Source organism: Postia placenta (assembly GCF_002117355.1).
Source record: "Postia placenta MAD-698-R-SB12 unplaced genomic scaffold POSPLAscaffold_3, whole genome shotgun sequence".
Taxonomy (NCBI): Eukaryota; Fungi; Basidiomycota; class Agaricomycetes; order Polyporales; family Adustoporiaceae; genus Rhodonia; species Rhodonia placenta.
Window position 1 is genome coordinate 1,935,112 of NW_020169834.1, and position 27,321 is coordinate 1,962,432.

Below are 27,321 nucleotides of genomic sequence, written 5' to 3' on the forward strand. Positions count from 1 at the left end.
GTGGCTGACATGCAGTGCGTGTTTCAAAAACAAACATGAGGCATATTCCGCGTGTGGCCAAGTTGAAGCATTCGCCGATGTAAGAATTGGTGCTCTCGTGTGGCATATGACTTTTGTTTCCATCTAGTATGGGTACTGTACGACACCGAGGGTAACTAGTCCATTCCACGGTGGCAACACCCAGCTCTAGCTGACTAATCTTCGTCCTTTTTCCGGGAGCGAATCATACCGTTTCGCTGCATGGAGCTTCTCCTCCGCTCGCATCTCTGTATTGATTTGACTTACAAAGTACTCAAGCGGTACATCGGCTTGCGGTTCTGTCAAGCTCCGCATCACTCGCGTTAGCTGTCCGTTTTGACTGGTGTCAGCAATTTAGCGAGTGATAATGAAGTCAGAACTGACCTTGGCTTCGCCCTGGACGATGGCGCGTAATCGGCTGATGGTATTTGCCTCCGACGAGACATTCAGCGCGGTGATGCGGGCCTGACGCAGGAATAAAAGTAGGTCTGCGACGGAGGACCACATGGAGGAGGCCATCGGCTGGCAAGCATCTCATCTAGGATATATGTGCTGAAGTGAGCCATGTTTGCTCACTGAAATATTGCCAACACGCGCATCGGCCTCCAGGATGCTCATGATGCGCCCGTACGGTGGCCACAGCTCGTTCCATACCATCTTCGTCGCCATGACCTCACCGTCTTGTAAGACGTCAAGCTGATTCTGTTCATTGTGCCTGAGCTCCTTATACTGCAAGGCTGCCTTCCTGACCAGCAGCAGCCAAAGCTTGATGGCAACATATACGCTACTGATCTCAATGTGCGCGGAGTCTTGCGGGTCGAGCAGTTGCTGCGGTCGCTGGTATGCGCCCAGTGCGTGGGAGTACGCCAAGCTGAAGATAGAGAAGTATTCGAAGACCACAGCGGCAGAACGATTGCGCCCATTGCGAAGAGCAGCGAGGACGAGCATGTTCCAGAGGCGGAGCGTCGCTGGTTGTTGCTGTGGTGCAGACGTCATGCAAGGAAAGGCCGATTGTGGCGTGTAAGCATACCTTCAGTCTTGCTAGGACGGCAGGCAGGTGGTTGGCAACCTCCACGACCAGAGTAGCTGCTGCTTGCGAGACGTCGAATGAACTTTGGATGAGGGAACCAGGCGCGCTGTCATTGTACAAGAACAGAAGGGCGTCCGATGCAAGATTGAATGCAACCCCATGGTTGGCATTATATCCCTGAAATAACTCCCCGACTGCCGTTGCCGTCATTGCCTAGGAATAATCAGTAAATCATTGCCGTCCGAATGATCGAAAACCATGGACCTCGAATAAGGAAGTTAGTGTTGCTGGTGTGGTACGTGCTTTGAGGCGTACACTCTCCGCGATTACCTCTAGCATGGCATGGACAATAGGGTTGGAAGGTAGGGCGTCGCTTCCGACAGGCTTCGCCGCCGCCGCTCTTCGATACAGTAACGAAGTGACCTGTATCAGACGGACCAGGCTTTCCGTAGAAACATTGCAGCGATTCAAAGCTGCACGCAGGAGGGTCTCTGTGTAGCCCAGTAGATCCTTGTGTATAGGGTTAACATCGAGTTCCATAGATGGGTGAAAAGGCTTACGCGACTTTGCGCCTTGTTGTTCTCGACCAGAGTGCATGCAAGTAAGAAAAGAGGGCTTGGGTTGAAGAGATCCGGCGGCCACTCTGCGGTCCGACGAGCAACGCTCGTGAGCCAGAGTCCAACCGCTGTAAGGAATAAGTCAGCTCCGCGACGGCGCGATGTTTCGTCTAAAACGCACCTTGCATCAGATCGGTGCTGAAGCCAGAATTGTGCACGTTTTTGATGTAGGTCTGCATATTCTCGATGACCAACTGGAACGTATCCGGGTCGTTGTCCAATGACCTAGAGAGCGTGTCCCGGAGAATCGTATCCCTCAAGGATTCCCGTGCAGCTGGAGCGTATCCTGGCTTTGATATTGGTGCCGTCACCAACCGAATGACGGTAAAGAAGTCGGATGACAAGGGTCTCTAATAATTTCGAAGGATCAGTCATGTTCAGTAAAGCGATTTGTTCGATTGTGCACAGAGCGTGCTGCTCCCGCCGCCTTACTTTACACACTACGTTAAATATCCCTCCAGACGCAAACCTGCCACAGAATAAATGGGTCGCCAAATTTACGAAGGGAAGTGCACTCACGTTGAGAGCGTTGTGGTTAGGAACGTCTTGAGCTGATCTACTAGGACGTCTCCGCCATTGTGCTCGTAGTCGAGAGAAATCAATAATTGTACTGCAGTTTCGATAGCCTCACTTCACAAATAGCAGGTAAACGGCTTGTTACCTTGGTAGAGGATGTACTCACATTACAAAGTTGCCGATGAGCATTGGCCATCTTTTGATAAATATATGGCAAGCTGATAAGGCCAACTGGCGAAGCTCATAACTGACGTCAGCGGTAAGAACTTCCAAGGACCTCCGAACGGCACGGCGCAAGGTTCCCTGGAGATATTGGAGCGATCTACTGTCAAAATCATGTTTGTACAATATGATTATCAGCGTCTTCAGGAGGTTCTTCAGCGCAATAAACGTCAGCGACATCATATCCCTAGTGTGGACAAAGAGTTCCAGTGGTACGTCGACGAAGATGGATCCTATTAGCAGTGGATCTGGGGTCTCGTCTTCAGCGTACGGGCCACCCATTACGGCCGGTGCAATATCATATGGCTCGGCACAGTCGAGGACCAGCATCAAGTCGTTCAGACAGACCTCCGATATCTGGGAGATTGTGTACAAGCCTTGATATTGTATATGATAGAGGCGGCCGCTTGCAGTTGGAACCAAGACTACCTCCTGAAAGCCTAGAGCCCTGACAAGGTGCTCCTTGACTTTCAGTGATTGAATTGGATCAATTGGAATGCCCTCTGCTATCATGCGCAATGACAGAGATATCATGGAAACCTGCGGAGGATGTGCTGAATGGATCTGATATGAATTACTGGTGGACATCATACCTTGAGCGATGCCAGCTCAGGATCGGTCGTTTTGGTGTAGTCTTCCGACACTCTCGATGAAAGCCCGTACATGGCCTGCATCATAGTGGGCACTGTGTAACGTTCAAGGATTATTCTGTACTCACGAGATGGGCTGCTGCCGGGTCAACATGGTCCTCGTCATTCTCGTGTAAGGTATCGGTGATGACATCCCACGCGAGGACTTCCGTTATGTCTGAGTCAGCCGTGTTCCACCATAGATAGCAATGTCAGGTCTAACCTGGCCATTTAGGAAAATGCGGCTGAATCTGGTTTAAAAAGGACACCAATTTGACACGATCAGCTATCGGGGCCTTTGCCAAAGCCTCGTTCCAACACGAAGCAATAGCCGTCTGATGAGCCTCGAGTAGAGTGTGCGACCAAGTGTCAACCGCTAGTCTAACTTCTTCCTGTCAGATAATGAGATCGGATCGCTATACCAGAGCATCGCGGTTGCCTTACCCTTTCATCCATCCACAGGCAGGAGAAAAATCGATCGAAGATGGCGACGATACTTGTCTTCCACTGTCGACCTTCGACATGGAAAACAGGGCTCGTGACGTCCAGTACAATACTGAAGAGACGCAACGCCGCTTGTAGGCTGTTGTACACAATTAGTGTCATCGGCAACGGTTTATGCTCAAGTCTTACCGCAGTTCCCAGCTATGATCGCCACACCAACTGTCTAGGAGCGTCAGAAACGGATATCCATCCACGACGAGTATGCGCAATAACAGGGCAGGCCGAATACTACTGATTTCAGGACTTCGAATTCCGTAGAATTGCCACATACTAGCAAAGTAGTTGAATACCAACATCATCGAGGACCTAATGAACGACTAACCATGTGGCCAGTGAATTGCCATTGCGCAAGATGAAATTGTCGATCTCGTACGACTCGACAAAGGGAACATCGTTGACGAATGCGTTTAAGAATTTTGCAATGAAGCAAGATATCTCGTCGTTGCCCGTCTCGACATATTTTGTGAGAGCTTGCATCAACTCGGCGTTGACAATAACAGGGTCAGCCATCGTGGTGGTGCGGGAATGCAATTTCCGCCTAATTCAACAGCTTCAGCGATGTCACACTGGGTGAAAGCACAACGGACCTAGACGGCAAGCCGTCAATTTCTTCCTTGTGTATCAAAGCAAGGTCGAGCACATGCTTCCGCTCGCACCCATACACTAGCAAGCAGCCAGCCAAAGAGAGACGGATAAAAGTAGAACTAACCTCCGAACATTTAGCAGGCATTCGGTGGGACTGAAGACTGCTGACTCACATTAGTTCCAAGTCTCGCTTTTGTTGAAGATTGTCTACTATAATTGCCACTAGATTATGGTGAAAGGAGGCTACAACGGTCTGCAGCTCTTGACGCCCTACCGATCTCATCCAGGCAGACCAAGTGATGGCTTTTATCAGGAGCAAGCACTCCTCGAGAGTAGCGTTGAAACGCCTCGCTAAGCCCATCACTTGCCCGAATGTCTGAACAGAGATATCGACGCCGGACCGGACGAAGAGACAAAGCCAATGCGACATTTGACGGAACCCTTCCACACCGCCTTTCGCAGTATCGATGAGTATATTGAGGGCGTTGGCAGTTGCAATGCCAGACGCCTCTGTCATAGTCATCCGATTATCCATGATGACGGTTGAGCGCTGATTAGTCTCGCCTTCTCGATTGAAAAGTCTAGACATCGCAGATAGAGGCTGTCACAGCTGTCGGTCTGATGCGTGCGCATAAATTGAAGTAGCTCACCTGTCGTTCGACGCTCAAATCCTGAGCGTATTCCAACCATCGCTTGAATAGGTCTTCGAACGAGGTGAACAGGACAGCGACTTGGTCGAGCTTGATGATTAATCTCAGGAGTTTATCCGTAGCCATCGTTTGCCTGTCCTATATTGCTCATGAGCGAAGGTTCACTACTGGACCGGACACCTACCATTCGCCGCTGGTCTGTTTCTTTGCCCAAGAAATACTCATCCGAAACGGGACCTTCTTCAGCCAACGCAAGGAGAGTCGTGAACAAGACTGCTGCATACTGATACGGGTCGGAGTCGTGAAATGCTAGGAGCCATCGCGCAGCATATCGCTTTAACAGCGTGCGTCTGGTAGCAATATAGTCTCCCCCATTATTGGCCACACTTGCCAACGCAGATCTCGCTAGTATTTGTGGCGGCCACAGCTGGAGGTCAGAGCCCGACCGTACTCCTGGTAGACTCTGACCCTTAGCGACAAAATCTCGAAGCATGACGACCAAGTTGTGATCCTGATATCAGTATTCAGGCCACTTTAACGCTGAGAGTATTAACACGGTGGAGAAACATACTTCTGAGAGAATCCAGGAGACTACAGCCGTGCATAGCCTACCCAAGGCGTAAGGGGTCAACATTCCATCTGGCCAGAATCGCCTAACGAGCAGGAGCAGCCCTGCTTCATGTGTCGATAGGCTAATGTCCGCCAGGCAAGCTTCGATGGCGGAAACGAGAGTCTCCACATCTGCAGACACGTCGATGCCGAATGGGAGAGGGAAAGAGCACAAAACGGAGTCAGGCATTGTTATGTCGTCAAGAATGTCTGACTTAAAGTCCAATCGCTGTATGAAGCCTAGCTGATGAATACATTGGAGAGCGTGGAGGGCGGTTTCTTCCGAGAAGAACTGGAAGTGATCTCCAAGCTGATCCCTGAGTCTTGCTAAAGAAAGAACTTCGAAGGGGTATATCGCTTCATCTGAGTCAGTATCTGCGAATTCCTCCAGCGTGTTAGCAGCGAGTAGCCCGGAAGACGTCGGCATTTCCGAATTTGAAGTAACAGGCAGTTTGATGGTGCTCGTTATAAACACCAGAACCTGCAGATTGAAGAATATCTGAACATTGTCGGCTCGCAAGTTGTTGTCGCCCAGATATTCGGCAAGAGCAGTCGATATAGGCAATCGATTGGACGCCAGACATTCCTCAAATCGGCGAGCGAACGCGTGGAGTTCGAATTCTTGCAGGTCGCTCTCATCCGGAGACGCATCTATTTGCCCAATTACAACGATGGAGCCAAGTGCAACCCCATGCAGCAGTATTTGTAGCTGTAGCCATAGCATAGAGGAATAGGCTGAGACCTCCTCGTATGTCTTGCGCGCGATGTCCGATTCTGTGAGAAGGACGCTGCGATAGTGGTCCAGACACGAGGCACGAAGTTGAGACCACTCAATAGCCACGAAGGAGTCATCGATGGAGACTGAGCGGCATCGAGCGAGGCTTGACGACATCGACGTAAGGCAGGATCCATGGACGAACTGCCTGCAAGAGGAGCATCTCAGTCCTTGCATCCAGCATCCCCACAGCGGGTTTCGACATATGAGGCAAATCGTAAGGCTAAACAGATTCACGTATCGGAAAGTGTGCTGGTCCCTGTTAACAGTCTGGGGTTGTGATTGGTGTCGTGCTGGTAAGATGTGGCAGAATCTGTAAACTGCGATCTTTTGCCTGTCCTCCTCCGAGGCAACGAAGTACTGCACTGACGAACTCCCCTCAGGGTAGTCGTAGCAGTCGAAATGGACAGCACACACGCAGAAGGTACACAGGAGCCCGAAGCCTGTGATCATCTTCGAGCACGAATTACAGATGTCCTGTGAGAGACCCTCCCAAATGGACGCCGACGCTGCATGAAGACCGAATCGCCATGGTACGAACTGGTGAGTGTGGAGCTGCTGTGGTCTCCTGCCCTGAGATGGGTGCGAGGTTCTTAGCAAGTGAGCTGAGTAGGTGATATCCGGAGATGCCTTGCTAACGATCGTATGCCCGATTGCGCGAGGCCAGTAGGATGTCAGGACAGAGATTCCTGCGATCCTTGCCTTCGGTGTATGATAGGCAATAACAGCAAGTATATCAAGGTAGAGGTCGGGCTTCGCTTCGATACATCTGCTCAGCAACCGGTGAAAGCGGTGCAATATATCCGGCCGATCGGGGACAAGATCGACGTTTTCTAGAATGGCAGCCAATAGTGGCGAAACGAAAGAGGAAAGTTGATACAAAGCAATGTCTTGGGCGGGAGCACGGGTCGCAAGTATCCCATGGCCGTCCAATGGGTCTCCGGTTGACCATCGACGCCAACCCGACGCTACTGACGTAGACGGAGTCGCATCCTCGGCTTCGTCTACGGTAATGGACACCATTTGAGATTGGTCTCGTTGTGGGAAGTCATAGGACGTGTCTATACTGCCAGTAAACCACGGCGATAGGGATTACTCTCAACTCTACTGCTCACCTACTGACGTCTGCTCAGGGCGCTGAGTGCCTTGTATTCGCTTCAAATCATCCATAACGCCTCCAAGCACACCGTCTTCAAAGAAGGCGAGCAGACGCGCATGTGTGGCGACGTCGAAGGTATAGAAAGCCGGTATGATCGCGAACACTACTTGAGACACGATAAGTGGGGACTCGCGGTGGCTGTCTATCAGGAATTGTGTCACGTCGAGTGTGACAGCCTGTAGGGCATAGGGAGGCCGCGAGGGACGTGGGGATGATGTTCGGAAGCGACAGTCTTCCGTGACTATAGAGGACAGAACCTTTATGCACTGTGACAGTAATTGAGAGTCATGCGCTCCGCTAGACGGCGCAATGGCCGACAGGGAGCGGGAATGACCGCGCGACTGACGTCGGTTGCTTTGACTGCTGCGCCTTTGTCGCAGAGAGTTGGACTTCTCCCGTCCGTATTGTGTAGACGTGGGACTAGGATAAGACTCAGTCAATTGAGCGTAGAAACAAGGGTCTCGTACGTACCCATCATTGAGGATATCCCATTTCTGCAGTGCTGATATGTAAAGTACATCCCTCAGCTGACACATAAGGCCGAATGTGACGTCCGTGTTGAATTCAATATCCTCCTCCAGGTCGCTGTCGTTCTCGTCCTGAGCAACATTAGTGTAGACCTTGGCCTGCGAGCGAGTGCGTTGGTGCTTCACTGCGCCCTTCACAGACTGAATTACAGCACCAAGCCCCTTGTCCGCTCGTGTTCCTGTTTTACTAGCAGCTAGAGAGGAGGGCGGCTTGGGTCGGTCCCGTAGTTCCTGGAGGATATGCGCTAACAGCTTGCGAGATTCAGAGCGCGCCTTGTTAGCTCCATGGAAGATAGTATTCTGTGATATGTCATCGATTGACGACTTCTCTGGATTGCCAGGGGAGGCAGACAGTCTAAAGCTTGGGAGGACTGTTTGTGATAGACTGCGAGCGCGGCTACGGCCTGGGCTAAGGGGGTTAACGGGACCTCTGAATTGGGCCTCTGCTCCGCTTATGTCGAGGTAGCTGGTGTCGATGCGAAGTGTTGGGGTAGTCATGTTAGAAAAGCACCAGAAGGTCGATGAGTTCTGGTATGAGGCAGTACCGCAAGACGCGTCGCGTCGCGCACGTGATCAATAACGCGCCCCGATCGCGTTTGTAAGTCTCACACGCGCCCTCTCATAACCTGTGAGTTACCATCCGCAGCGCGCTCCAATCACACATAAGCTAGCCAGTTTTCTGGAATCTTGGCTGATGGGAGGATGCCTCGAAAACTTAGCCCTACAAAATCGAGACAGCTGAAGCAAGATACGTTAGACGGCTTCTTGTCTAGTTCTCCCGGTCGTATGTCACCCAGTAGCCCAGTGCGCGAATCAAGGACTTTCAGTCGTGGAATCCGTCGAAAACGCGCTCTTAGTCCAAATCCTCGCGCTACCAATGTCTCCAGCGACAATAGCGACGTGGGCGACATCCGCTTTGAGCCTGATGTCGTTGAATCAGACGACAAGGAGGAGGCTTCCCCTCGACGACCCAGGACGAAGAAGCGCAAGACACGACTTGCTGGCTCTGGGAGCAGCGAAGAACAGAAGACAACCGCTCTAGACTCAGACAATGAAGAGGTTGTAGGGATTCCTGTGACTTGGAAGAGTCGGAAGGAGAAGGGCAAGGGTAAACGCATCATAACCATCGATGATTCGGAGGAAGAAGAGGTGGAGCAACCACGTCGGCGCAAGCTTGTGAGAGGGATACGTCCACCCACTCCGGAGGAGGACGAGGCAGACTTGCTTGACGAGGTCGACGAACACAGTAAGCCTCTGAGCGTTCACCATGAGCATCGTGTGATAGGAGATGGCTATGTAGGAATTATTGAACCTCGCTTGCGCACCCGAAATAAGAAGTCTGCGTTCCAGAGGAATCTCGAAAAGCTGAAAAGTCAGCTTTCGGTTTTCCGTCGTTATGACGTGGGTTCATAATACTTTCATATAGAAAAGAAACGCGGAGAAGTCGTCGAGTCTAGCTCCTCCCAGTCGGAGGACGAAGCTGATGAAGACGAGCCCGTACCCTTCTCTCACGCAAAACCAGATCACAAAGATAGATCGAGCTCGTCTGAAGACGATGGCGTCAACGCGGGCGGAGAGGACGAGACCTTCATTGTTGAGGATGACAACGCTGATGCACCTGAATTGCCTGTTGCCTTCAGTATGAATACTCACCAAGACCTCATTCACCATTTCAAGATAATCTGCCAGCTGTTCGTGCATCTCGCTGTTCACCCTGTGAACAATCGTTTTTCTGTGATGGAGCAGTTACTTGAGAGTGCGCCATATTCATTTCTAGCTCGCACTGGAAGTGATTTCTCATGGCAGTGTCGAGACAGAAGAATATTTCTCTGTTCCTCTTGCCATCACTCGGCGAAAAATCACAGGCATGAGAGATTCTCTTGTCACATCTTCCGTCTGGAGAAGCGCTTTCAAGAAGTCTCTAGAGACATATCCAGAATTTGAGACGGTTGAACTCGACTTTGCTATCCCTACCTGCGATGCATGTCATCTGGGTGGACGAATGTCTACGCTTTTAGGTCGGCTGAGCGGCTCCCCGTACGATAATTTCACTTATGAAGTGAGTGATATTCCTCTATAAGGCTTAGTAGCAAGCTCATTGCTGCGAACGTACCATATGAAGTCCCTGCAAGACTCTGATACGGAGGACAGCGAAGGCGAAGACTCGGAAACGAAGTCGAAGAAAGAATTCCACCTTGGCCGCTTTTGTGCGGCCAGAACACGCTGCTTTCACAAGTTCACCCACTGGGAGGTAAGTGCAGTCCTTGTTACCACTCTCTCGCTGCTGATGGTAAAATTCTTTGCTTTGATAAGTATGCACTTTTTGAGAGCCTGCAACGAGAGATCGACGAGCTGAAGATTTCGGGGGGCACGCGAGGCTTTGTGCGGGTAGCGTTTGCAGGAGGCGTTCAGCCTCCGAATGACCTCTCAGATGCAGATGGCATAATGGATTGGCTGGATCAGCGAGGGATTATCAACATGGAGTGGCAAAGACTCAAGGAGATGATGGCGAGCGCAAGGAATCTGGAGATGCGATCCAAGAAAGGAGAGGATGACGAGAACTAGTTCGGTACATGTCGCAATACTCTGTAACAAGAATTTTTTCTTCTTGCGCGCGTGAGATGGACAATGTCTGGCTCAATTCAAGCCTGAAGATTGAGCACTGAGCAGCGAGTCAAAGCCAGTGGTGAATCTTGTAAGATCGCTATCGAGATCCAATGAGATCGAGACGCCACTGTCCCACGTGTAGACGGTCCACGACTCGAGCTCGTCTCTTGCCAGTATCTGGACGAGGACTTGCACGTTCAGCGCTCACCTCGCCGACTCTACAACGCGTTCCTGTTTACTCGAGTCTAGTCTGCGCATACTTCTGCCATGTCATACTACCCATCGCAGCCGGGCGTGTCTTACCCGTATAACGCCTACCACAATTACAGCCAGACCCCGGGCTATCCAACCACACCTTACCAGACGCCATACCCACCGACTGCAGTGACGGGCTACGGAGGAACATGGCCTTATCCATACACTTACTATCCTCAGCATCACCAGCATCAGCAGACTGCAGTATCCAGCACACCAAAACCTGTGGCGCCAGCAGCGACTGCCGCAACATCAGCTACGCCTACTGCCCCACAGCCCCCGCGCCCCACTCCAGCACCTTCAACGTATACATTCACGTCATCGTATAATCCTTCTGCAACAGGAGGGGCGTCATCCGGACGGAATGCACGGAAGCAATCAACGTTCAAGGGGCTGTTCGCCAAAGAATGTAGGTTATCTGCCTTAGAAATCTCGTGAAGGGTTTACTTACACACCGTTTTCTTAGTGCGTAATCTGATGTATGGCTTTGGTGACGACAGAAACCCAGCGAGTGATACCGTCACTGTGATGGAGGAGATTTTGGTCGAGTACATTGTCGACGTGGTGCGTGGCTTGCTTCGTGGTCCGGAAACCTTATTTGACTGTCGTGAACAGTGCCAAGCAGCCCTCGCACCTGGTAAAAACAAGTCGCGGTTATCCATCGAGGACCTCCGTCGGGTGCTGTCGCGGCCAGCAGATGCCAACAAACTTGCGCGTGTGGAAGAGTTGCTCTTTATGCAGGAAGAGATCAAGCGCGCTCGTGCGCAATTTGAAGAATCGGATATGCACCAAGCATCCTCGTTCTGATCCTGAAGCCTGACTTCTGCATGTACTCTGTTATGGTACGATGACCGACGACTTCCACCGGTTGCTAGCATGTAATTTTTCACGGACAATGGATTGTAGTCTTGCACGTCTTGCCTGATGTTTGCCAGATGGATGTTCGTGCGATGCCTTCCCTCGGAATGACGCATTCGTGAATAGTGTGTACTTCATCATTGTGCATGAATCGAGATGCTGACACACGTCGACAGTATGAATACCGACTTGCTGACTATCATTGACTGAGTGCCTGGTCTCGTTGAGCGGATTTCGTATTGGACCGATCAATCTAACATCCGTCCTTGAGAAACGTATTCGGGGCTGACCACGGTGCACGTCTTTGTTCGCTACAGTGATCTGCTCCTATCCCCTTTTTTCCAGCGCAACCCCGCCCATCATGAGCGTACTTGATCGACTCAAGCCCAAGTCGTTCAAACCTCGTTATCCAAAATGGATGGTGGGCCGGCCGCTCCTCATCGGGTCGTCCGCCCTGGCCTCACTTGGAGACGCTATGTTCGGGTATAGTCAGGGAGCCATTGCTGCCATCCAGCTCGAGCCCACCTTCATCAAGCGGTTCTTCGGCAAGACTGTGACTATGGAACAAATCCGCACGGGACAAACGGGTGTAAGACCTGAGATACAAGGTACCAGCATGCACACCACATTTTGTGGCCTGTGTTTATAAAGTCTATCTGCAGCCATTACGGTCTCGTGTCTCAACCTCACAGCACTGGTCGCCGCTTTTGCATCGGCCTACATCTGCGACGTGCTGGGTCGCCGCATGTCAATACGGATCGGCGCTGTTATCTACTTCATAGCCGCATTCATCCAGATCTTCGCCCCGAACCTCGGCGCGCTCATTGCGGGTCGCTCCATCCAAGGCATCGGTGTAGGAATGCTGTCCATGACGGTCCCCATCCTGCAATGCGAAATAGCACCGGGCCATGCTCGCGGTCTCTTCGTCGCCATCGAGTACTTATGCCTCAACATGGGTTACCTCCTCGCATCATGGGTTGGCTATGGATTCTTCTTCGCTCTCCCTTCTTCGATCTCATGGAGAGGACCATATGTCGTGCAGGCGGCCCTCGCGGGCGTCCTGACGGCGTGGTCCTTCATCTTGCCCGAGACACCACGTTTCCTTGCCAGTGTTGGGCTCGAAAAGGAGGCGTTACTCGTCTTAGCTGATTTGCACGCCAATGGTAATCAAGACGACCCCGAAGTACAAAAGTCTTTCAAAGAAATTGTGGCAGCGATCAAGTATGAACAGCACCTGGAACAGGCCTCATGGACGCAGCTCTTCACGCAATACACCAGACGGACCATTATGGGTATTACGTGCCAGTTGTTCGCGCAGTTCAATGGCATCAACGCGATCCTGTACTATCTTCCTTCGAATCTCACACGCGCCGGCTTCACGATCGCACGGGCCTTGTTGTACTCGGGAGTGTCGGCCATCGTCTACTGCTTGGGGACGATCCCCACTATGTTCCTCATCGATCGATGGGGCCGACGGGTCTTTTTCATCGCTGGGAGTATCGGGCTCGGGGCCTGTCTGGCAACCGTCGGCGGCCTGCAATACAAGAGCGACAGCCTTCCGGAAGGTGGCGCGGAGCTCCCGTATGCAGATGGCATCTTCGCAGGTATGTGAACTCCCAGCATTTGCGTGACGCAGAAGCTGAAACCAGGCGGCCCGAGCAGCAATATGCGTGTACCTGTTCTTCTTTGGCGCAACGTGAGCTGCTTAATACTCTGCGTGACTCGCTCATCGCTGACTACTACCTGCAGATGGGGCCCGGCGCCATACCTCTTGGGTGCAGAGATTTTTCCAATGCGTGCGAGGGCTAAGGGAATGGCACTCTCCACGGTTTCCAATTGGTTGTCAAACTTCATCATTGCTTTTATCACGCCATTGCTATTCGCAGCCATCAACGCGGCCTACTACTTCATTCTGCTCGGCTGCTGTGTCATCTCGGGGCTGTTCGTCTTCTTCGTGTATCCCGAGACGGCTCACCGTACATTGGAGGAGCTGGGAGAAGTGTTCGGGGACAAGGTGGGAGACATGGGGCCGGCGCAAGAGGCCCAGACTCTGCAGGTACCACAGGAGAATTCCGATGTGGCGTCGGAGTCGAGTACCCTCAGAGCGAGTATCGGTGGAGACAGTGTTAAGTCTGTTCGTCTACGGAAGGAGGAAGGAGAATTGTAATGAAGGGTACAGCTGATAATTGTGAATCTTTCAAAACGAGGGATAGTCGGTACTCATACATGCGCAGTCTGAATGCTATACGTGATCATTCTACCATTGCGTTGTCTTCCTCATCCTCATTCTGATCACCAGTCGACTCGGCCCCTTCCCTGGTTTTCGCGCGCAGGGCAGCACCTGAAACCAGCACATATGAGTTCTAGTTTCGAGGGCCAGAAAGAACTATCGACAAACCTCCACTTTTGTCCAACGGTTTCGCGAATGTCTTGAGCCATTCTTCCGACTCCCAGACTGAGTGCACGCGGTCAAACATCATACAATACGAACATTCGCTTTCACTCACTAGCTCTGTTTCCGAGACCTTCTGTAGGAGCCTTAAGCTGGCGGGCAATGTTGACTTTGAGTACACGGCCGTTGAGTTCGTTCAAGTCCATGTTATCAATAGCATCCTGTGCGTCTGCGGGAGAGGCAAACGTCACAAAAGCAAAACCACGGTGCTTCACCTCTGCGAAATGTCCGTCAGCCTCAGTCGTTAGAGACGAGCAGGAACGCACCATTGGGTTGTGATGGATTTGTGGGCGCAGGAGGTATTTGAACCTCTATAACGTCCCCTAGAAGGCGGTCCTCGTACTGAATTCCATGAGCGACGGTGATAATTGCGTACCAAATGCCGAAAAGTTCTCCACCAAAACCCCCTCGTCGACTTCGTCTCCAATGCCGCTCACAAAGATGGTCTTCTTGGTCTTTGTGCCTTCCTCCATGGCGAGAATCGGAGTAAGCCACCAGAGACTGGAGTGTAGCGGTACCGCAGAGCATGGCAGGCCAAGGGCAAGCCGAGATTCCCACGCGGCAGGTATTGCAATATTGGCATTGATATCATGATCCCGCATTGTCTGCCACACTCGACCTCCAGTCCAGCCACCCTTGATTACTTGGTGCTGGCAGGCGGCCGCCCTACCTGAGAAATGATCTCAATAGCCGTGCTTGCTCGCCCTCACGGCAATGGTACAAAGTTCTTAGTTGACAGGTCGGCGCTGGATTTCGCGAGGCACAGCCAAGCTACAGCCTAGTTTGGAGGCAATCTCCCTCGCTCAACAACCTTCCTCCGTTCTTTGGTGTCTGATGTCCACCTCTTGTCGTCCTCCGTGGCTCTCGGAGCAAGTGCAGAACGGTTTGGACGCGATATTCCGAACGTCCTGCTGACTTGCTCAATCTCACGCGCTCATAGAATCGTGTCTCTTACGTCGTCGCCTTCCCTACCTTCTGCATCTCTCTGGACCCCGGCCCATGAGAATACGCTGCGGTTTTGGTGCTAGTTAGGCTGTTATACCATCTATATCGGGAAATCTTTTCTGGATGTCTCTCGACACGCCCGGGACATCGGGTCTTGTTTTGTGATATCTGAGGGCATGTCTCTACGCAAGTAGGTCCATGCTGTAGCTAGATCAGGCTATTCACAACACTCTTCGCTATGAATGGGGCTTTCTTCCCTCGCGCCATCACCCCCAAACGCCGTGTACCCAGATCAAGAAGTACCTTCAGTCTGTGTATGCCGCCCGTGCGTGGAGCTTTTTTCCTCGTTCTTGCTGTTCATGAAGGCTGTTCACCTTGCTCGTCTCACTGCGGCCCGACATAAGAACCAGAAATCGCCAGCCATTGAATCCGCGCCTATCCACTATGCCCTCGCTTCCTCTTTTGCGCCGGACGCATAAGCCTACTATGCCGAGGCCTTCTTGCACAGATGAATCTGACTCCGAATCTGACTCCTCTACATGTTCTAGCTCCTCGGATGATGAGGATTCGCTCAACACTCGAATAATCCCCAACTGGTGCAGCTATCGCCACATCATACAACGCCGCGGCTTCCGACTTGATACATGCCGCGATGTCAAACAATTTTACCAACGCTATTGGGAGGGGCTGCTCGCGCAAGGCTGTGATGTATCGAGGGATCTTCCTGGTTATCTTCGCGCATGCAACGGCCAAGACGATAATGATCTGTGCAAAGATGTCGGTCTGGTATGTCGTCATTCTATAGGTTTCCATCAGAATATAAAGACATTTGTATCAAAGCCAGAAAATCTCTTCCGGGGCACCTGTTGTGCAGATGGCTCACCTGTAGTGGTCAAAGCTGTCAGAACGTGTAGTCGTGAATACGACATCGTGCGCTGCATGTCCACATCTCCTTTACGAAAGCACCCCATGAACCATTGTATACGTGAGTAGATCCCAGCACCAATGTGAAAAGGCGATCAAACATGTCCACAGCCGTACTAGATTCTATAGAAGTCCTTGACGACGGCATTGCTTTTATTGTTATGGAGGAATGGTCTCCGCATCTTTCCACCGATCCTCCATATACGTTACGATGCTTTCTTGGCACTATGCGACAGCATCTTGAGGTACGTGCGCCCATTATTTCGAATGTCCCTGGCACTGATTCCCCATAGCACATCGCTTTCATGCATGCACACCACATTGCTCATCTCGACATCTCCTTGCGCAACATCCTGACAGATAACCACACCCGTTATGCATGCATCGACTTTGAGTGTAGTCGTCGCTTTGAGAATGTCTCATGCCCTCGAATCAGGTGCCATCGTGCTGCTGAGATACCTCCGGAAATCGAGCGGGGCGAATGGAGCGATCCTTATAAAGTGGACGTCTGGGCGTCAGGCATCCTAATACTGCGAGCCGCGAAAGTAAACCTTCATCCCTTCATGCATCGTCAATAGCGCTAAATAATCATACACAGCTGACAGGATACGACATCGCAGAGCTACAGCCCTTGATCGCAAGGATGCTTCACTCTGATTACGAATGCAGGCCAACGGCCAAGGATGCGTTGTTTGCTTTCAATGCGATGGTCAACATTATACCGGACGAGAGACTAGACAGATGTCCATTGCCATAGCGTCCTTTTCTCGTTATCCCCTCAGCCCTAGTCCTGATAATATAATCACAGTATGATCCGCCCGGAAGTATTGTAGCATTGATATATTTATACATTACAATCAAGCTGGAGTCAACAATGTCTCGAAATATCGCCGCTCAAGTTAGCCAGGTCTTGTACCGTCCGGGGCTCCATCTACTTGCGTCTCCTCTATCCGTCGCCGCTTCCTCTCCATGTACCGTTCCTTTGCGCTCTGAAGAGAATCCTCATCGTTTCGCTTCGCTATCACCCTATTGATACTTTCCTGCTCCTGCCGCTCTCTCTCCTTCAACGTTCGCTCCCGCTCCTCCTCCAATTGCTGTGCAACTTCGCGTGCTCGGCGCTCTTGAATCTCTTTCCAGCTGGCGGCAGTCCCGACCGCACGGTGTGTCTGCACTTCCTCCTGAGAAGACGACCTCGCCTTGGAGGTTTGCAGTCCGAACCGACGGGTATTTGGCGCAGATAAATTCAGGCCTGCCGACAGTAGCTCCCGTTTGTCAACGATCTGGTTGTCGTCATTCAGTTCAACACTCTTCCCCTCCTGCTTGGCTTGGCGTGCCAACTCCAGATCTGACTTGGTGGCGTAATTGGCAGGCTTCGTGATGGTGAGATTCGGCTGCGGGCCCTGAGGGCCTATGGCAGGTTTGGGCGCCGACGTGGTGGCAGCGACCGTCTGCTCGTGTTGCTGTTCCGACTCTTCCAACAACTTGCGGTAGAAGTGTGCCATACCGGACCCGACGCCGTCCTTCTTCCGCTTCTTCTCGAGCTCTGTTCGTACAATGTCAGTGAACATCTGCTACCCATGAGGTTATGTCATACCGTCACGCTGCTTCTCTTCCTCTTCAGCTTTCCGAAGCTCGGCCATCTGGTCCTTGTAAGCCTGAGTAACAAAGGCCTCTTTCTCCTTGTACTCATCGCCCTCAGCCTCGCGCTCTCGTTGAATCATCTTTTCCTCGGCTCGTAGATGATCCAGCCTACGTGTTGCAGCGGTTTGTAGCAGACCATTGATATATTTGGGCTGTCGAATACTTTAGTAAATCAGTGCTCATGAGAAATGAATGGTGCATAGGGTCGAAGGGACTGATGCTCACCTTGCGTTCCTTTGCGTCGACCTCCTTCGCTTCTTTCGCCCGCTGTTTCGCTTGCTGCATCTTGTCATACACTTCGTCGTATTCAAATACGGTCGAGTCAACTTTCATCTCCGCCTCTATCTGTTTCTTGACTGCCTTCGATATCTCCATATTTTGGGCCACAAGTTTCTTGTTGACGGTAGCTTTGCCGCTGCCTGAGGCTGTAGGTGCGGCGTCGACGGGTTCGTCATCATCGAGAGAGGCAAACGCAGCAGATCGTTTCAGGGAAGGGGTATCGCCAATAGGTACTGCGGTCTTGGCCTTATTCTTATTGTTGGCGAGAGAGAAAGAGACTTTCATGGTTGTTCGAAGGAAAGCGCCAGTGAGCAACGCGCTCAACACTGCCTAGATTAGCATGTGCCATCTCGATCACTTGTAACCGAACAAGCGCTCGACAAAAGGACTTTGATTTATCGACCGCCAATGGCTCAGAACAACTTCGACCGCCGCCGTATCAATGGCCCAGAAGAAAGCTTTCCGCCAGTCTTTGAGGGTGAAGATGATATACCCGACACGCTATCTGGAAAGCCTCGAGCGGGGCGGAACCCTGGAGATATACGACCAATTTGTGCGAAGTCACTCGAACAGTCTGTACTACTTTATTACTGAACGCAATCATATGCTTTTCCTGTGCAGTTCTGAAGGCTGGACTCATAAGCCAAGCAAACGGTTCCGCATACATTGAGACTGCGCGGACAAAGATTGCGTGTGCAGTGTCAGTATGACTGCCCTCTTCATCTCCTCCATGACCAAACATCGTTCACATGCAGATATGGCCCTCGACAATCCAAAACAACCGTTTACAGCGAGAACGGACGCCTGAACGTGGAAGTAAAATTTACACCTTTTTCGTGTACACGGAGAAGGGCACCTATACGCGTAAGCTGTTCACGCAATTAAATTTGCTCATACTGATGTTTGTGTATTCCTCCAGGATGCAGAGGACAGGTCGGTGGCAGCACAGATACAGCAAGCCCTTCTTCCAGCTGTGAGACTTGATCTCCTGCCAAAATCAACCATCGACATTTTCGTAACCATTATCGAAAACGATGGCATTGAGGGCTGCATAGCATCTGGATCAGTTGCCGCTAGTGCTGCGCTTGCGGATGCGGGGATAGAAATGTTGGGTCTGGTGATGTCATGTGCAGCAGTGAGTTGCGTCTTTCCCACATTAAGTATTTCCGGTAACGCTCCTCGTTCAGTCTACCCTTGGAAAGGAGATATGGTTGGACCCCACTGAGAAGGAAGCACAGGCCGCTTCAGGGAGTTTGATCCTCGCCGGTATGCCAGCTCTAGATACCATCACAAGTGTATGGCAGTCAGGTAGAATGACCCCCGCACAAGCAATCCAAGTAAGCGAACTATGCTGTTCAATCTCAAATAATGCACATCTTATTGGTTCATTCACAGTGCATGGAGGTCTGTCAAGAACGTTTCGTAGATATTCACTCCATAGTCGCTCAGGCTCTTCTGGATAATGCTCAAGTGACATGACTTCCCCATATGTTCAACCCTCACTTATCGTAGACCGCCGTGATGATCACCTTCAGGAACTTAACCGAACCCGTAAGTCTATTCGCGATAATACAATTGTCATTTAAGACTCGACGGAACATACACCTTCTGCACTGTAGCATATCATTAGTATAAAATCATTATCGTACTTGGCACGTCTACTTGTGCAGGCCTTTGTCAATGTACATAGCATAATATTGGCCTACAAGTACTTGATCTCTTTCCCTGATTGGGATCCGCGATTTCCTTTTCTTGCAATCTTGTCTCAAACACGTGGCAAGTCCGTTCGCCCGCCTCAACGGGCTTCAGTGAGAGTTCCAAAGTTTACGACGTTGACCAGAGATATTACGCGCACAGGTCTACAAACTGTGCAGACGACTGCTGGGAACTTGATCTCTGTTGCTCCCAGGGCCAACTTTGACGCAAGCATTCTATGACATCTCCATCTGAAGCTCTCTTTGATGCAGTGAAGTCACCACTCAGCCCACGATCTCCCAGCCAGACATATACCCTCAGTCGCTCACCCAGGGCATCGCATGACTCTGACGATGATTCCCTTCGAGACCTTGAACTTTCTGAAGGGCCGCTGCTCGCAGATGGACCGCACGCGACCCGGACGCGCGCATATTCAATCTCAGGCTTTGACTTCCAACACGACCTATTGCCACTCACCGCGAGCTTGAGCGAGCCAGAGTCATTACATGAGGACTCCCATACAAAGAACATAAGCCTTGTTAATGGTGCGTATTGCAAACATAGTTGGTCCAATCACCCGACTGAATGGTACGGGCAGGCATTGCACTTATTGTCGGGTTGCAGATTGGCTCCGGAATATTGTAAGCAATATGAAGACACTCGTTTCCTGCACGGAGTCCTGAGCCATGCCACAGCTCGTCCCCTGGCGTTGTAGTTGCGAACACACAGAGCGTAGGCGCCAGTCTCACAGTCTGGCTTGCAGCAGGACTACTGGCATGGACGGGCGCGAGCAGTTTTGCAGAATTGGGATCCTCAATACCAGTGAATGGGGGTGCGCAAGCGTACCTCCACTACTCCTACGGCCCGCTCGTCTCCTACCTGTTCGCCTGGACTGCGATATCTGCGCTGAAGCCAGGTCCTTTCGTTCATGTATCACGCCTCTCATAGTCCACTGACAGTTTCTTTAGGAGGAAATGCCGTAATCAGTCTAATTTTCGCGGAGTACCTCAATCGGCTTTTCTGGCACGCTACCAAGGCTGAGGTATCCCCGGATGACATTCCACAGTGGGCCATCAAACTCACTGCGATTGCGGCAGTCATCGTGGTGTCCACCATCTGTGTAGCCACTCCAACGTTGGGCACGCGGACTGCCGTAGTGTTTACCTCGGTCAAAGTAAGACATTCACATTTGCCTGCCAGCTGTCGCCCTCATAGCATTCCCGTAGGTCGTTGCCTTGGTATGCCAGTCTCCGAATGTACATGGCAGTACATTGACACAATATATGATCAGGTCTCGATTACCATCCTTGGAATCGTCCAGTTGGCGAGAGGCCGGGCATCGACGTCACTCACCGAGTCCCTCTTCACCGGCTCGAGTACAAGCCCTTCCTCTTATGCCCTTGCCCTCTACTCCGGTCTATGGGCATTTGATGGTTGGGACCAAGCAAACTATGTGGGTGGGGAGATGAAAAATGCTCAGAAGAACATTCCTCGCGCAATTCACATTAGCATGCTCCTCGCTACAGTAAGTGCTGATGTCTCTTCAATGCTGCATTATTTTACTGTATCCCACAGATACTCTTCCTGCTTGCCAACTTGGCATACTTCGTAGTATTGGACAAGGTAGATCGTACTCAACTCTCCTCGTCTTGTCGCGTTTACGAGGTCAGCTGTCCAGTCAACTGTCGGGCGTAGCAACACTGTCGCGCTTGATTTTGGGCGTGCGCTCTTTGGGCCCGCAGGAGGAATCGTCTTCGCGCTGATGGTCGCCATATCATGTTTCGGCGCGTTGAATGGTGCATCTTATTAGATTCCCAATCAGTCGTGTGTAGAGTTTCTGACTTCGTGTTGTTGTTTAGGTTCATCATTCACTACTGCTCGCCTGATATATGTGGCTGGCCGGGAAGGCTATCTTCCCAAGATGTTTGGGCGGATGAATCAGCGATTGAAGACGCCTCTAAATGCAATGTGCTTGCAGACTGCACTGACAATCATGTTTATTGTGATCGGTGGCGGGTTTCGATCCCTCATCAATTTTGCTGTCGTCGCGTCTTGGGCGTTCTACTTCCTGACGGTAGGTCGGTGCACTAGCGCTACGCCGTGCAAGACTCACGATATCTACTGCTTAGGTCCTCGGGCTAGTTATATTGAGGGTAAAGGAACCTATGCTTGAGCGGTGAGTGTGATCTGGGTCGCATGCCGTTGAGTGCATCTCTGACAGTGCCACAGACCGTATAAAACATGGATCACAACGCCACTGGTGTTCTGCGCCGTAGGTTGCGCTAAGAATATCTCACGGGCCTTTTGTTAATGATATCACGGTTCTAGGTTTGCCTTTTCCTGCTATGCATGCCTATCATAGCGGCGCCGCTCGAAGCCATGGCTGTGCTAGGTAGGTGACTATCAGTGGGTTCCTCTCAACCCCAGCTCACGTCCCTTAAGGTTTCGTGCTCGCCGGCATCCCTGTCTACTACATCACCCAGAGAGGGAGCGCCACATCATCCGGTGTCGTCGGTGTGTGCTGTACATCCGTCGTGTCATTTACGGACGTAGCTGATCTTCTATATAGCTATCTTTGAAAAATGCTTCGCATGTATACGTGGCAGGCCCACGCCAGGAGCCGGCTGGCAAGCTGTGGCCACCGAGGGCGACGATCAGGTAGAGATGACAGAGCCTCTGCGGACATCACGTTCATGACAACTTCGAGTATCATGCTGAGAATGGTGGGGGCATCCTCATGCAATGACTTGAAACGTCTATGTGCCCATTCCTACGCCGTCTGCAACATCGGGGCGTATTGAATTCACGTGTGATTGTATTTGTATAGTACAGCCATTAATGTCGGGGAAATAACCGCTATAGATGTCTTGCCTTAGTCGCTTGCCAGTCACGCTCACGAAGGTCATGTATGACCCGTGAACGATGCTGTGATTGACAGGACTTTGTTAGTCAACACATAGCTCTCCTGTGCAGTCTGACACAGTTCCACCAACTTGAGCGTTGCGCATAAGCAGACATCGGCGTACATCGGCCTGTTATGGCAACCTGAGCATTACTACGGTACCAGCTTACTCATCTCGGCGACGCGTTGCGCCATTTATTGGAGGGCCGTACAAACTACTTATAAGCTTCTCACTTGCGCCATTCACGCACCGCACCAGCTTCTTCGAACTCCCTCATACTCATAAACCTTTCGTGATTGTTCCAAGCAAATATAGTAGTACGTCTTTGCGCTTCTGTGGTCCGCGAAATTGATATATTGACTAGGACTAGATCTGATCCAGATGGTATGCCGTTGACCACATATCTCCATTCAGGGGACTCACAGACTCCACGATGTAGGCCAGCCACACCTACAAGTTCGATGTCAAGGTAAGCCCACCTGTGGACACGAACTATGATATTCGATTTGACTATTGGGGAATGATAGATGACCTGCGGTGGTTGCTCTGGTGCCGTGACACGCGCTCTCAAGAAGGCCGAGACGGATGGTATGTCTTCTGTTATGGCCGTATTCGCTTTCAGATCTCACCTGTGGCCAGGTCTCGGCATCGACACGTACAATGTGAGCCTGGAGAAGCAGGAGGTGGTCGTGAAGGGCACGATTCCATACGACACACTGCTCGAGCGGATCAAGAAGACGGGCAAGGAGGTAGGCTCTCCGGTACCGCGTTGCTGCCGACGATGATGACGATGATTCCCGATGCACAGGTGCGCTCTGGCGAGACCGTAGAGTAGAGCATAATCTCGGGGACTAAGGCCCGAAGCAATAGTTGGCTGCAGATGTTTTATAATCGAGTTGTTTCAGCTGAGTATTAGTGTCCCTGGGTCCACGTGTGCGTCTGAGTGAGCAGCGGGCGGGCGGCGATTGTCGACTGGCCGACGGTGAGAAAGTGGACAGAGTCTCACAGTGAGAGGCACCGTGGTGGCGGCCGCGGGCGTCTAGGAATTTGGCCGCCGAGGCGCCCGTCGCGTTGCCGTTCATCTAGAGACGGCAAACTTTCCTTGCTATGTCTGCCCCGAGGGCAACCCTTCTCCGTTCCTCTTGCTCTATCCGCCGCCCAACCTCATGCCCGCTGGCGGCCACGTCGCCCTCACGAACTCACCCTCCGTCTCCGTTTCTTTGCACGCGACGACCACGACCCAGTCTATCTCGCCCTCGGGCCAGAACCTCCCCCTGTCTAGACTTGTTCGCGTCCGCTTGAACACGCTCGCCGACCGCGGGCAGCTTGGCGTATCAGTCGGAAAGCTAGGCAATATCTCAGGCGTCCGTCGCCACGATATAGGCAGCTCCGTTGTCCCTATACCCCATGGCCTCGCAGAGTCCGACTTCCACGATACCCCTGACCGCATATCCCACCACTCCTTACTTTGCCGACGACGTCGAATGGATCACAGCCTATCTAGACATTCATGTCCTCTCTACTGCAAGCATGGTGTACGCATATATCCTTTGGATTATACTCGCCATCATAGTTTTTGGGTGCGCTGCCTCTCATCTACTAGGTCCAACCACAAGCTCCCTAGGTGCACGATGGTACAAGTGGGCAGTTCGCCGGAGAACTTGGAGAAAACAACACGCCCTCCGAATTGCCCAGCAGAGGGGAGACCCCCATAGACAACCCCTTCCCCTCCCCTCTAATGCCCAGATCCTCACTCTTACCGTCCTCGTAATCGCGACAATGGCCTTGGCTTTTGTCGGACCAGACTACTTTGCTCCTGGTTCTAGGATCTGGAATGTCCACGACACGCCCACCGCTTCGATACACCTCCGCGCGGTTGATCCGTCAATGCTAACGCCCTATGTACCTGACTATACCATCCGAAAGGCTTGGTGGACATCTGGCAATCGCACTGGTCTCATTGCATTTGCTCTGTTCCCCCTCTGTGTCCTCTTGGCTCTCAAAGCCCCTCCGTTCGCTGTTCTGGCATTGCCTTTTGTCGCGCAGCTGCACTTTGACAAGCTCGCTTGGATCCATAAATGGATCGGTCGTCTCATTTGGTTGCTTTCCGCGCTCCATGTCGCACTTTGGAGTGTGCAGTTGCTGGTCGAGAAGAGAAGCAGTACGGGGCAGTTTGTGTATACATACGCCTTTCAATACCGGAATTTTATCTACGGATGGATTGTAAGTCCAGTCGTTCCCACTTCAGCAATACCTGTAGTTCATCTTCCTCGTTCTAGGCATTCGGTGTCATGACACTGCTGGTTGCCTCCTCATTCCGACCCATCCGGCAACTACATTATGAACTATTCTATTGTTTGCACATCCTTCTAGTACCACTCACTTTGATATTCTCTGCGCTCCACCACCCACCGGTTTGGTATTGGTGCTGGGCAGCGCTCGCGGTCTGGGCAGGAGAACGCCTCTGGAGATCGATCTGGTGGATGCAAGCCAATGGGTATTTCGGTGGGATGGTGGCGCCTCCACCCTCAAATAGGCTACACAAAGTCCCGACACGCAACGGAGACGCTCTACCGGAGGCATTAGAGATGAGCAACTTGCGCTCGCCTACGTCTCCAAGCAAGTTGAGGCACTACAGCTCGCCTTCCGCTCCAAAGTTTGCAATCGACGTGCATCAGGCCCGCACGACCACGAAGGTCTCTTTTGGTGCCTCTGGGAGGTACGTAGCACCGCCTGGGTTCGCTCATGCAGAGCTTCTGCCTGGACGAACGGTGCGCCTACGCCTGATCACACCGGGCTACCTGCCTTGGGCTCCAGGCCAGCACTTCCTTCTCCGCGTTCCCGCCGTATCGGGTCTCACAACTCATCCGTTCACGAATGCAACAGTATGTGACCAGGAGGCACCGACGGACGAAGGCCGCGAGCTTGTATTCCTGATCCGTGCGAAGAATGGCTGGACGAAGCGTTTATGGGACACCGTTGCCCAGATGGTGGCCAGAGGTCACGGTCACGTTCCAGGCGAATCGCTTCCTGCGAGTTACGACGTGCCCGGCCGCGGCGTGCTACTGCGCACATATGTGGACGGCCCATTTGGCTCTGCGGCGAGAGCGAGGTGGGGCTCATACTCGACAGTGCTCATTGTCGCGGGCGGCTCCGGCGTGAGCTTCGGGCTTTCTATACTACAGTACATGTGCCTCTGTCTCGCCGGAAGAGATGGTCAGAGTCTGGGCGGCAAGAAGGGCGGCTGGGGGCAGCCTGGATTCCGCACGACTCGGGTGCGCTTTGTCTGGCTGGTGCGAGAGTTTAGTGAGCACCATCTTCTATGTTACCTTGGAGGTGCTGAATGTCTTGTAGGTCACATTCAGTGGTGTGCCACCTTACTGCGCCGTTGCATGTCCATGATCCCTGCATCCGAGCTGCAAGTCGATATCTTCGTGACGAACGTCAAGCCGTCCCTTAACAGGCTTAGCGATATGCACTACCTACCAGACAGCCCAGATGGTCTTGCGCCGCCTGTGCCCCGGTTTGCTCGCGAAGAACGAAATGTGTTGCGCAAGAAGCGGGACCGGCCATCGTCCATTGCATCAATCGATGACAGCGATACCGACAGCTTCGTTGACCTGAGCTACTATACAGGCGATTTCAACGAGGGTGGAGAGCTCGGGCATGAGGAGCACGTCCTTGATCTGACGAACTTCGAGGGTGACGACGATACGGCCTTGCCAGGCGAGTCGCAATTCAACCAGACCGTCAAGCGCGAGGGCAAGCTTCGGAGGGCCGCCTCACAAAGCGCGTTGGCATTGCTTTCTAAAGGCAAGCGTAAGCGGCCAGTCGAGCACCCGCCGATGCCAACTCAGATGCCCCCAAGTCCGTCAACAGTGCGCTTGGTCGACTATTCTACGAGTCTTGAAGAGTCTTCCCCCACATATGAGGGGTCACCCAACGATGGCCCATTCGAGCAGGACATTGGGACGCTCACCTCTCCGCATTCGGGCTCATCCTCCACGACGGTTCTTTCTCCTGATGCCCCCTTCCCTACCTCCACCCCCACTCTCCGCTTGCATGAGTCTTACCCGCCGGGTGAGGCACTGAGCTCGCCAAGCAGCTCCTCTGGCATCCCGATGTTGGCAAGGCCGCGTTCAACTGCTTCGCACGTCAGTGAGTATTCTGACGCGGGCAGCCTGGCTGCGTTGGTAGCGGAGATAGACACCAAAGGCGGGGACCACCTGCGGCTCGAACTCGACGAGCTAGAGATGCAGGATGTGGGCATCGTCGCGGAGCATGCGCGGCCGGGAAAGCCTAAGTTGGACCGGATCTTGGAGGATGAGGTGGGACGGGCGCGGGGACCGATCCTTGTAGGATGTGAGATAGTTCGACGTTTTTGCGCTGCGTCAGATAGTTGACTGACTGCTGTGCTACAGGTTGCGGGCCGCTGTCGCTGAATGCGATGATGCGGAAGACCATTGCAGCGCAAATCGATCCTGGTCGAATACGACGGGGCGACCTCAGTGGATCCATCACGCTCATTTCAGAGGACTTCGAGTATTGATACATCGTCTGTTCGCTAGATTTTTGTGGTGGCACAGTTTTCCTTACTACGCTGTCGTCGCAGGACTGTTGCCGTGTTTTGTATCTCTACCGTCGGTTTGCTTTCTATACGTCCAACCTAGATCCGCAGTACGATAACCCTGCATAGTCGTCAGCAATGTACATTTCGAACTTCACGTTGTAGTTTGTACCACTTGTCATGAATTGATCAGTTTGTGCGAACTGATGTACTTACGCGCGAGGCGTGCTCCTTCGTCTGGAACGTGACTCGGACGCGTCAAGACGCGTCCTGGCTGAAATTTCACTTGGCTGCTTATTCTTGAGATATTCACGCTGCTGTCTGCAAGGCTTCTGGCGAGGCCATTGCGCCCGC

The 27,321-nt window shown here is 52.2% G+C and overlaps 11 protein-coding genes across 11 annotated transcripts; 8 read left to right on the forward strand and 3 right to left on the reverse strand.

Annotated features, from left to right (window-relative positions):
* Positions 1-186: 186 nt before the first annotated feature.
* Positions 187-8,339, reverse strand: POSPLADRAFT_1136128 (hypothetical protein; the record flags this gene model as incomplete). The annotated part of the gene is given in 24 exon segments (XM_024484644.1): positions 187-345; positions 403-540; positions 595-996; positions 1,010-1,261; positions 1,313-1,558; positions 1,609-1,733; positions 1,787-2,015; positions 2,098-2,134; positions 2,185-2,295; positions 2,348-2,943; positions 2,997-3,046; positions 3,118-3,198; positions 3,256-3,424; positions 3,477-3,615; positions 3,666-3,806; positions 3,859-4,074; positions 4,124-4,240; positions 4,295-4,722; positions 4,772-4,909; positions 4,956-5,282; positions 5,343-5,504; positions 5,559-7,159; positions 7,271-7,606; positions 7,649-8,339. 24 exon segments carry the CDS (start codon positions 8,337-8,339, stop codon positions 187-189), a joined length of 6,891 nt encoding a protein of 2,296 aa, XP_024342027.1.
* Positions 8,340-8,498: 159 nt separating this feature from the next.
* Positions 8,499-10,451, forward strand: POSPLADRAFT_1073414 (hypothetical protein). The gene is made up of 6 exons (XM_024482605.1): positions 8,499-9,087; positions 9,142-9,213; positions 9,268-9,597; positions 9,659-9,900; positions 9,964-10,092; positions 10,155-10,451. The coding sequence occupies exons 1-6, from the start codon at positions 8,544-8,546 to the stop codon at positions 10,404-10,406; spliced, it is 1,569 nt and encodes a 522-aa protein (XP_024342028.1). The 5' UTR covers positions 8,499-8,543; the 3' UTR covers positions 10,407-10,451.
* A 603-nt stretch (positions 10,452-11,054) lies between these two features.
* Positions 11,055-11,468, forward strand: POSPLADRAFT_1088394 (hypothetical protein; the record flags this gene model as incomplete). Its single annotated transcript, XM_024483061.1, has 3 exons — positions 11,055-11,112; positions 11,170-11,267; positions 11,319-11,468. Coding segments are annotated over 3 exons (306 nt in total), but the record flags the coding sequence as incomplete, so codon positions are not given.
* Positions 11,469-11,922: 454 nt separating this feature from the next.
* Positions 11,923-13,691, forward strand: POSPLADRAFT_1044642 (hypothetical protein; the record flags this gene model as incomplete). The annotated part of the gene is made up of 4 exons (XM_024478578.1): positions 11,923-12,169; positions 12,224-13,142; positions 13,311-13,575; positions 13,665-13,691. 4 exons carry the CDS (start codon positions 11,923-11,925, stop codon positions 13,689-13,691), a joined length of 1,458 nt encoding a protein of 485 aa, XP_024342030.1.
* Positions 13,692-13,813: 122 nt separating this feature from the next.
* On the reverse strand, positions 13,814-14,486 carry POSPLADRAFT_1054003 (hypothetical protein; the record flags this gene model as incomplete). The annotated part of the gene is made up of 5 exons (XM_024480476.1): positions 13,814-13,902; positions 13,960-14,016; positions 14,069-14,230; positions 14,280-14,336; positions 14,390-14,486. The coding sequence occupies 5 exons, from the start codon at positions 14,484-14,486 to the stop codon at positions 13,814-13,816; spliced, it is 462 nt and encodes a 153-aa protein (XP_024342031.1).
* A 958-nt stretch (positions 14,487-15,444) lies between these two features.
* On the forward strand, positions 15,445-16,639 carry POSPLADRAFT_1135581 (hypothetical protein; the record flags this gene model as incomplete). Its single annotated transcript, XM_024484592.1, has 5 exons — positions 15,445-15,744; positions 15,799-15,943; positions 15,994-16,127; positions 16,176-16,427; positions 16,481-16,639. The coding sequence occupies 5 exons, from the start codon at positions 15,445-15,447 to the stop codon at positions 16,637-16,639; spliced, it is 990 nt and encodes a 329-aa protein (XP_024342032.1).
* Positions 16,640-16,781: 142 nt separating this feature from the next.
* Positions 16,782-18,087, reverse strand: POSPLADRAFT_1135966 (hypothetical protein; the record flags this gene model as incomplete). The annotated part of the gene is made up of 3 exons (XM_024484627.1): positions 16,782-17,425; positions 17,477-17,675; positions 17,749-18,087. 3 exons carry the CDS (start codon positions 18,085-18,087, stop codon positions 16,782-16,784), a joined length of 1,182 nt encoding a protein of 393 aa, XP_024342033.1.
* A 123-nt stretch (positions 18,088-18,210) lies between these two features.
* Positions 18,211-19,281, forward strand: POSPLADRAFT_1135955 (hypothetical protein; the record flags this gene model as incomplete). The annotated part of the gene is made up of 6 exons (XM_024484625.1): positions 18,211-18,355; positions 18,424-18,502; positions 18,558-18,666; positions 18,722-18,937; positions 18,990-19,139; positions 19,198-19,281. 6 exons carry the CDS (start codon positions 18,211-18,213, stop codon positions 19,279-19,281), a joined length of 783 nt encoding a protein of 260 aa, XP_024342034.1.
* A 454-nt stretch (positions 19,282-19,735) lies between these two features.
* Positions 19,736-22,194, forward strand: POSPLADRAFT_1134679 (hypothetical protein; the record flags this gene model as incomplete). Its single annotated transcript, XM_024484508.1, has 14 exons — positions 19,736-20,042; positions 20,096-20,138; positions 20,193-20,413; positions 20,466-20,671; positions 20,724-20,735; positions 20,789-21,022; positions 21,073-21,120; positions 21,176-21,293; positions 21,357-21,571; positions 21,627-21,673; positions 21,727-21,769; positions 21,826-21,889; positions 21,940-22,011; positions 22,067-22,194. 14 exons carry the CDS (start codon positions 19,736-19,738, stop codon positions 22,192-22,194), a joined length of 1,758 nt encoding a protein of 585 aa, XP_024342035.1.
* A 645-nt stretch (positions 22,195-22,839) lies between these two features.
* On the forward strand, positions 22,840-23,185 carry POSPLADRAFT_1133664 (hypothetical protein; the record flags this gene model as incomplete). The annotated part of the gene is made up of 3 exons (XM_024484379.1): positions 22,840-22,869; positions 22,928-22,988; positions 23,040-23,185. Coding segments are annotated over 3 exons (237 nt in total), but the record flags the coding sequence as incomplete, so codon positions are not given.
* A 622-nt stretch (positions 23,186-23,807) lies between these two features.
* On the forward strand, positions 23,808-27,174 carry POSPLADRAFT_1065152 (hypothetical protein; the record flags this gene model as incomplete). The annotated part of the gene is made up of 5 exons (XM_024481908.1): positions 23,808-24,236; positions 24,327-24,623; positions 24,680-25,706; positions 25,755-26,762; positions 26,822-27,174. The coding sequence occupies 5 exons, from the start codon at positions 23,808-23,810 to the stop codon at positions 26,947-26,949; spliced, it is 2,889 nt and encodes a 962-aa protein (XP_024342037.1). The 3' UTR covers positions 26,950-27,174.
* Positions 27,175-27,321: the final 147 nt, after the last annotated feature.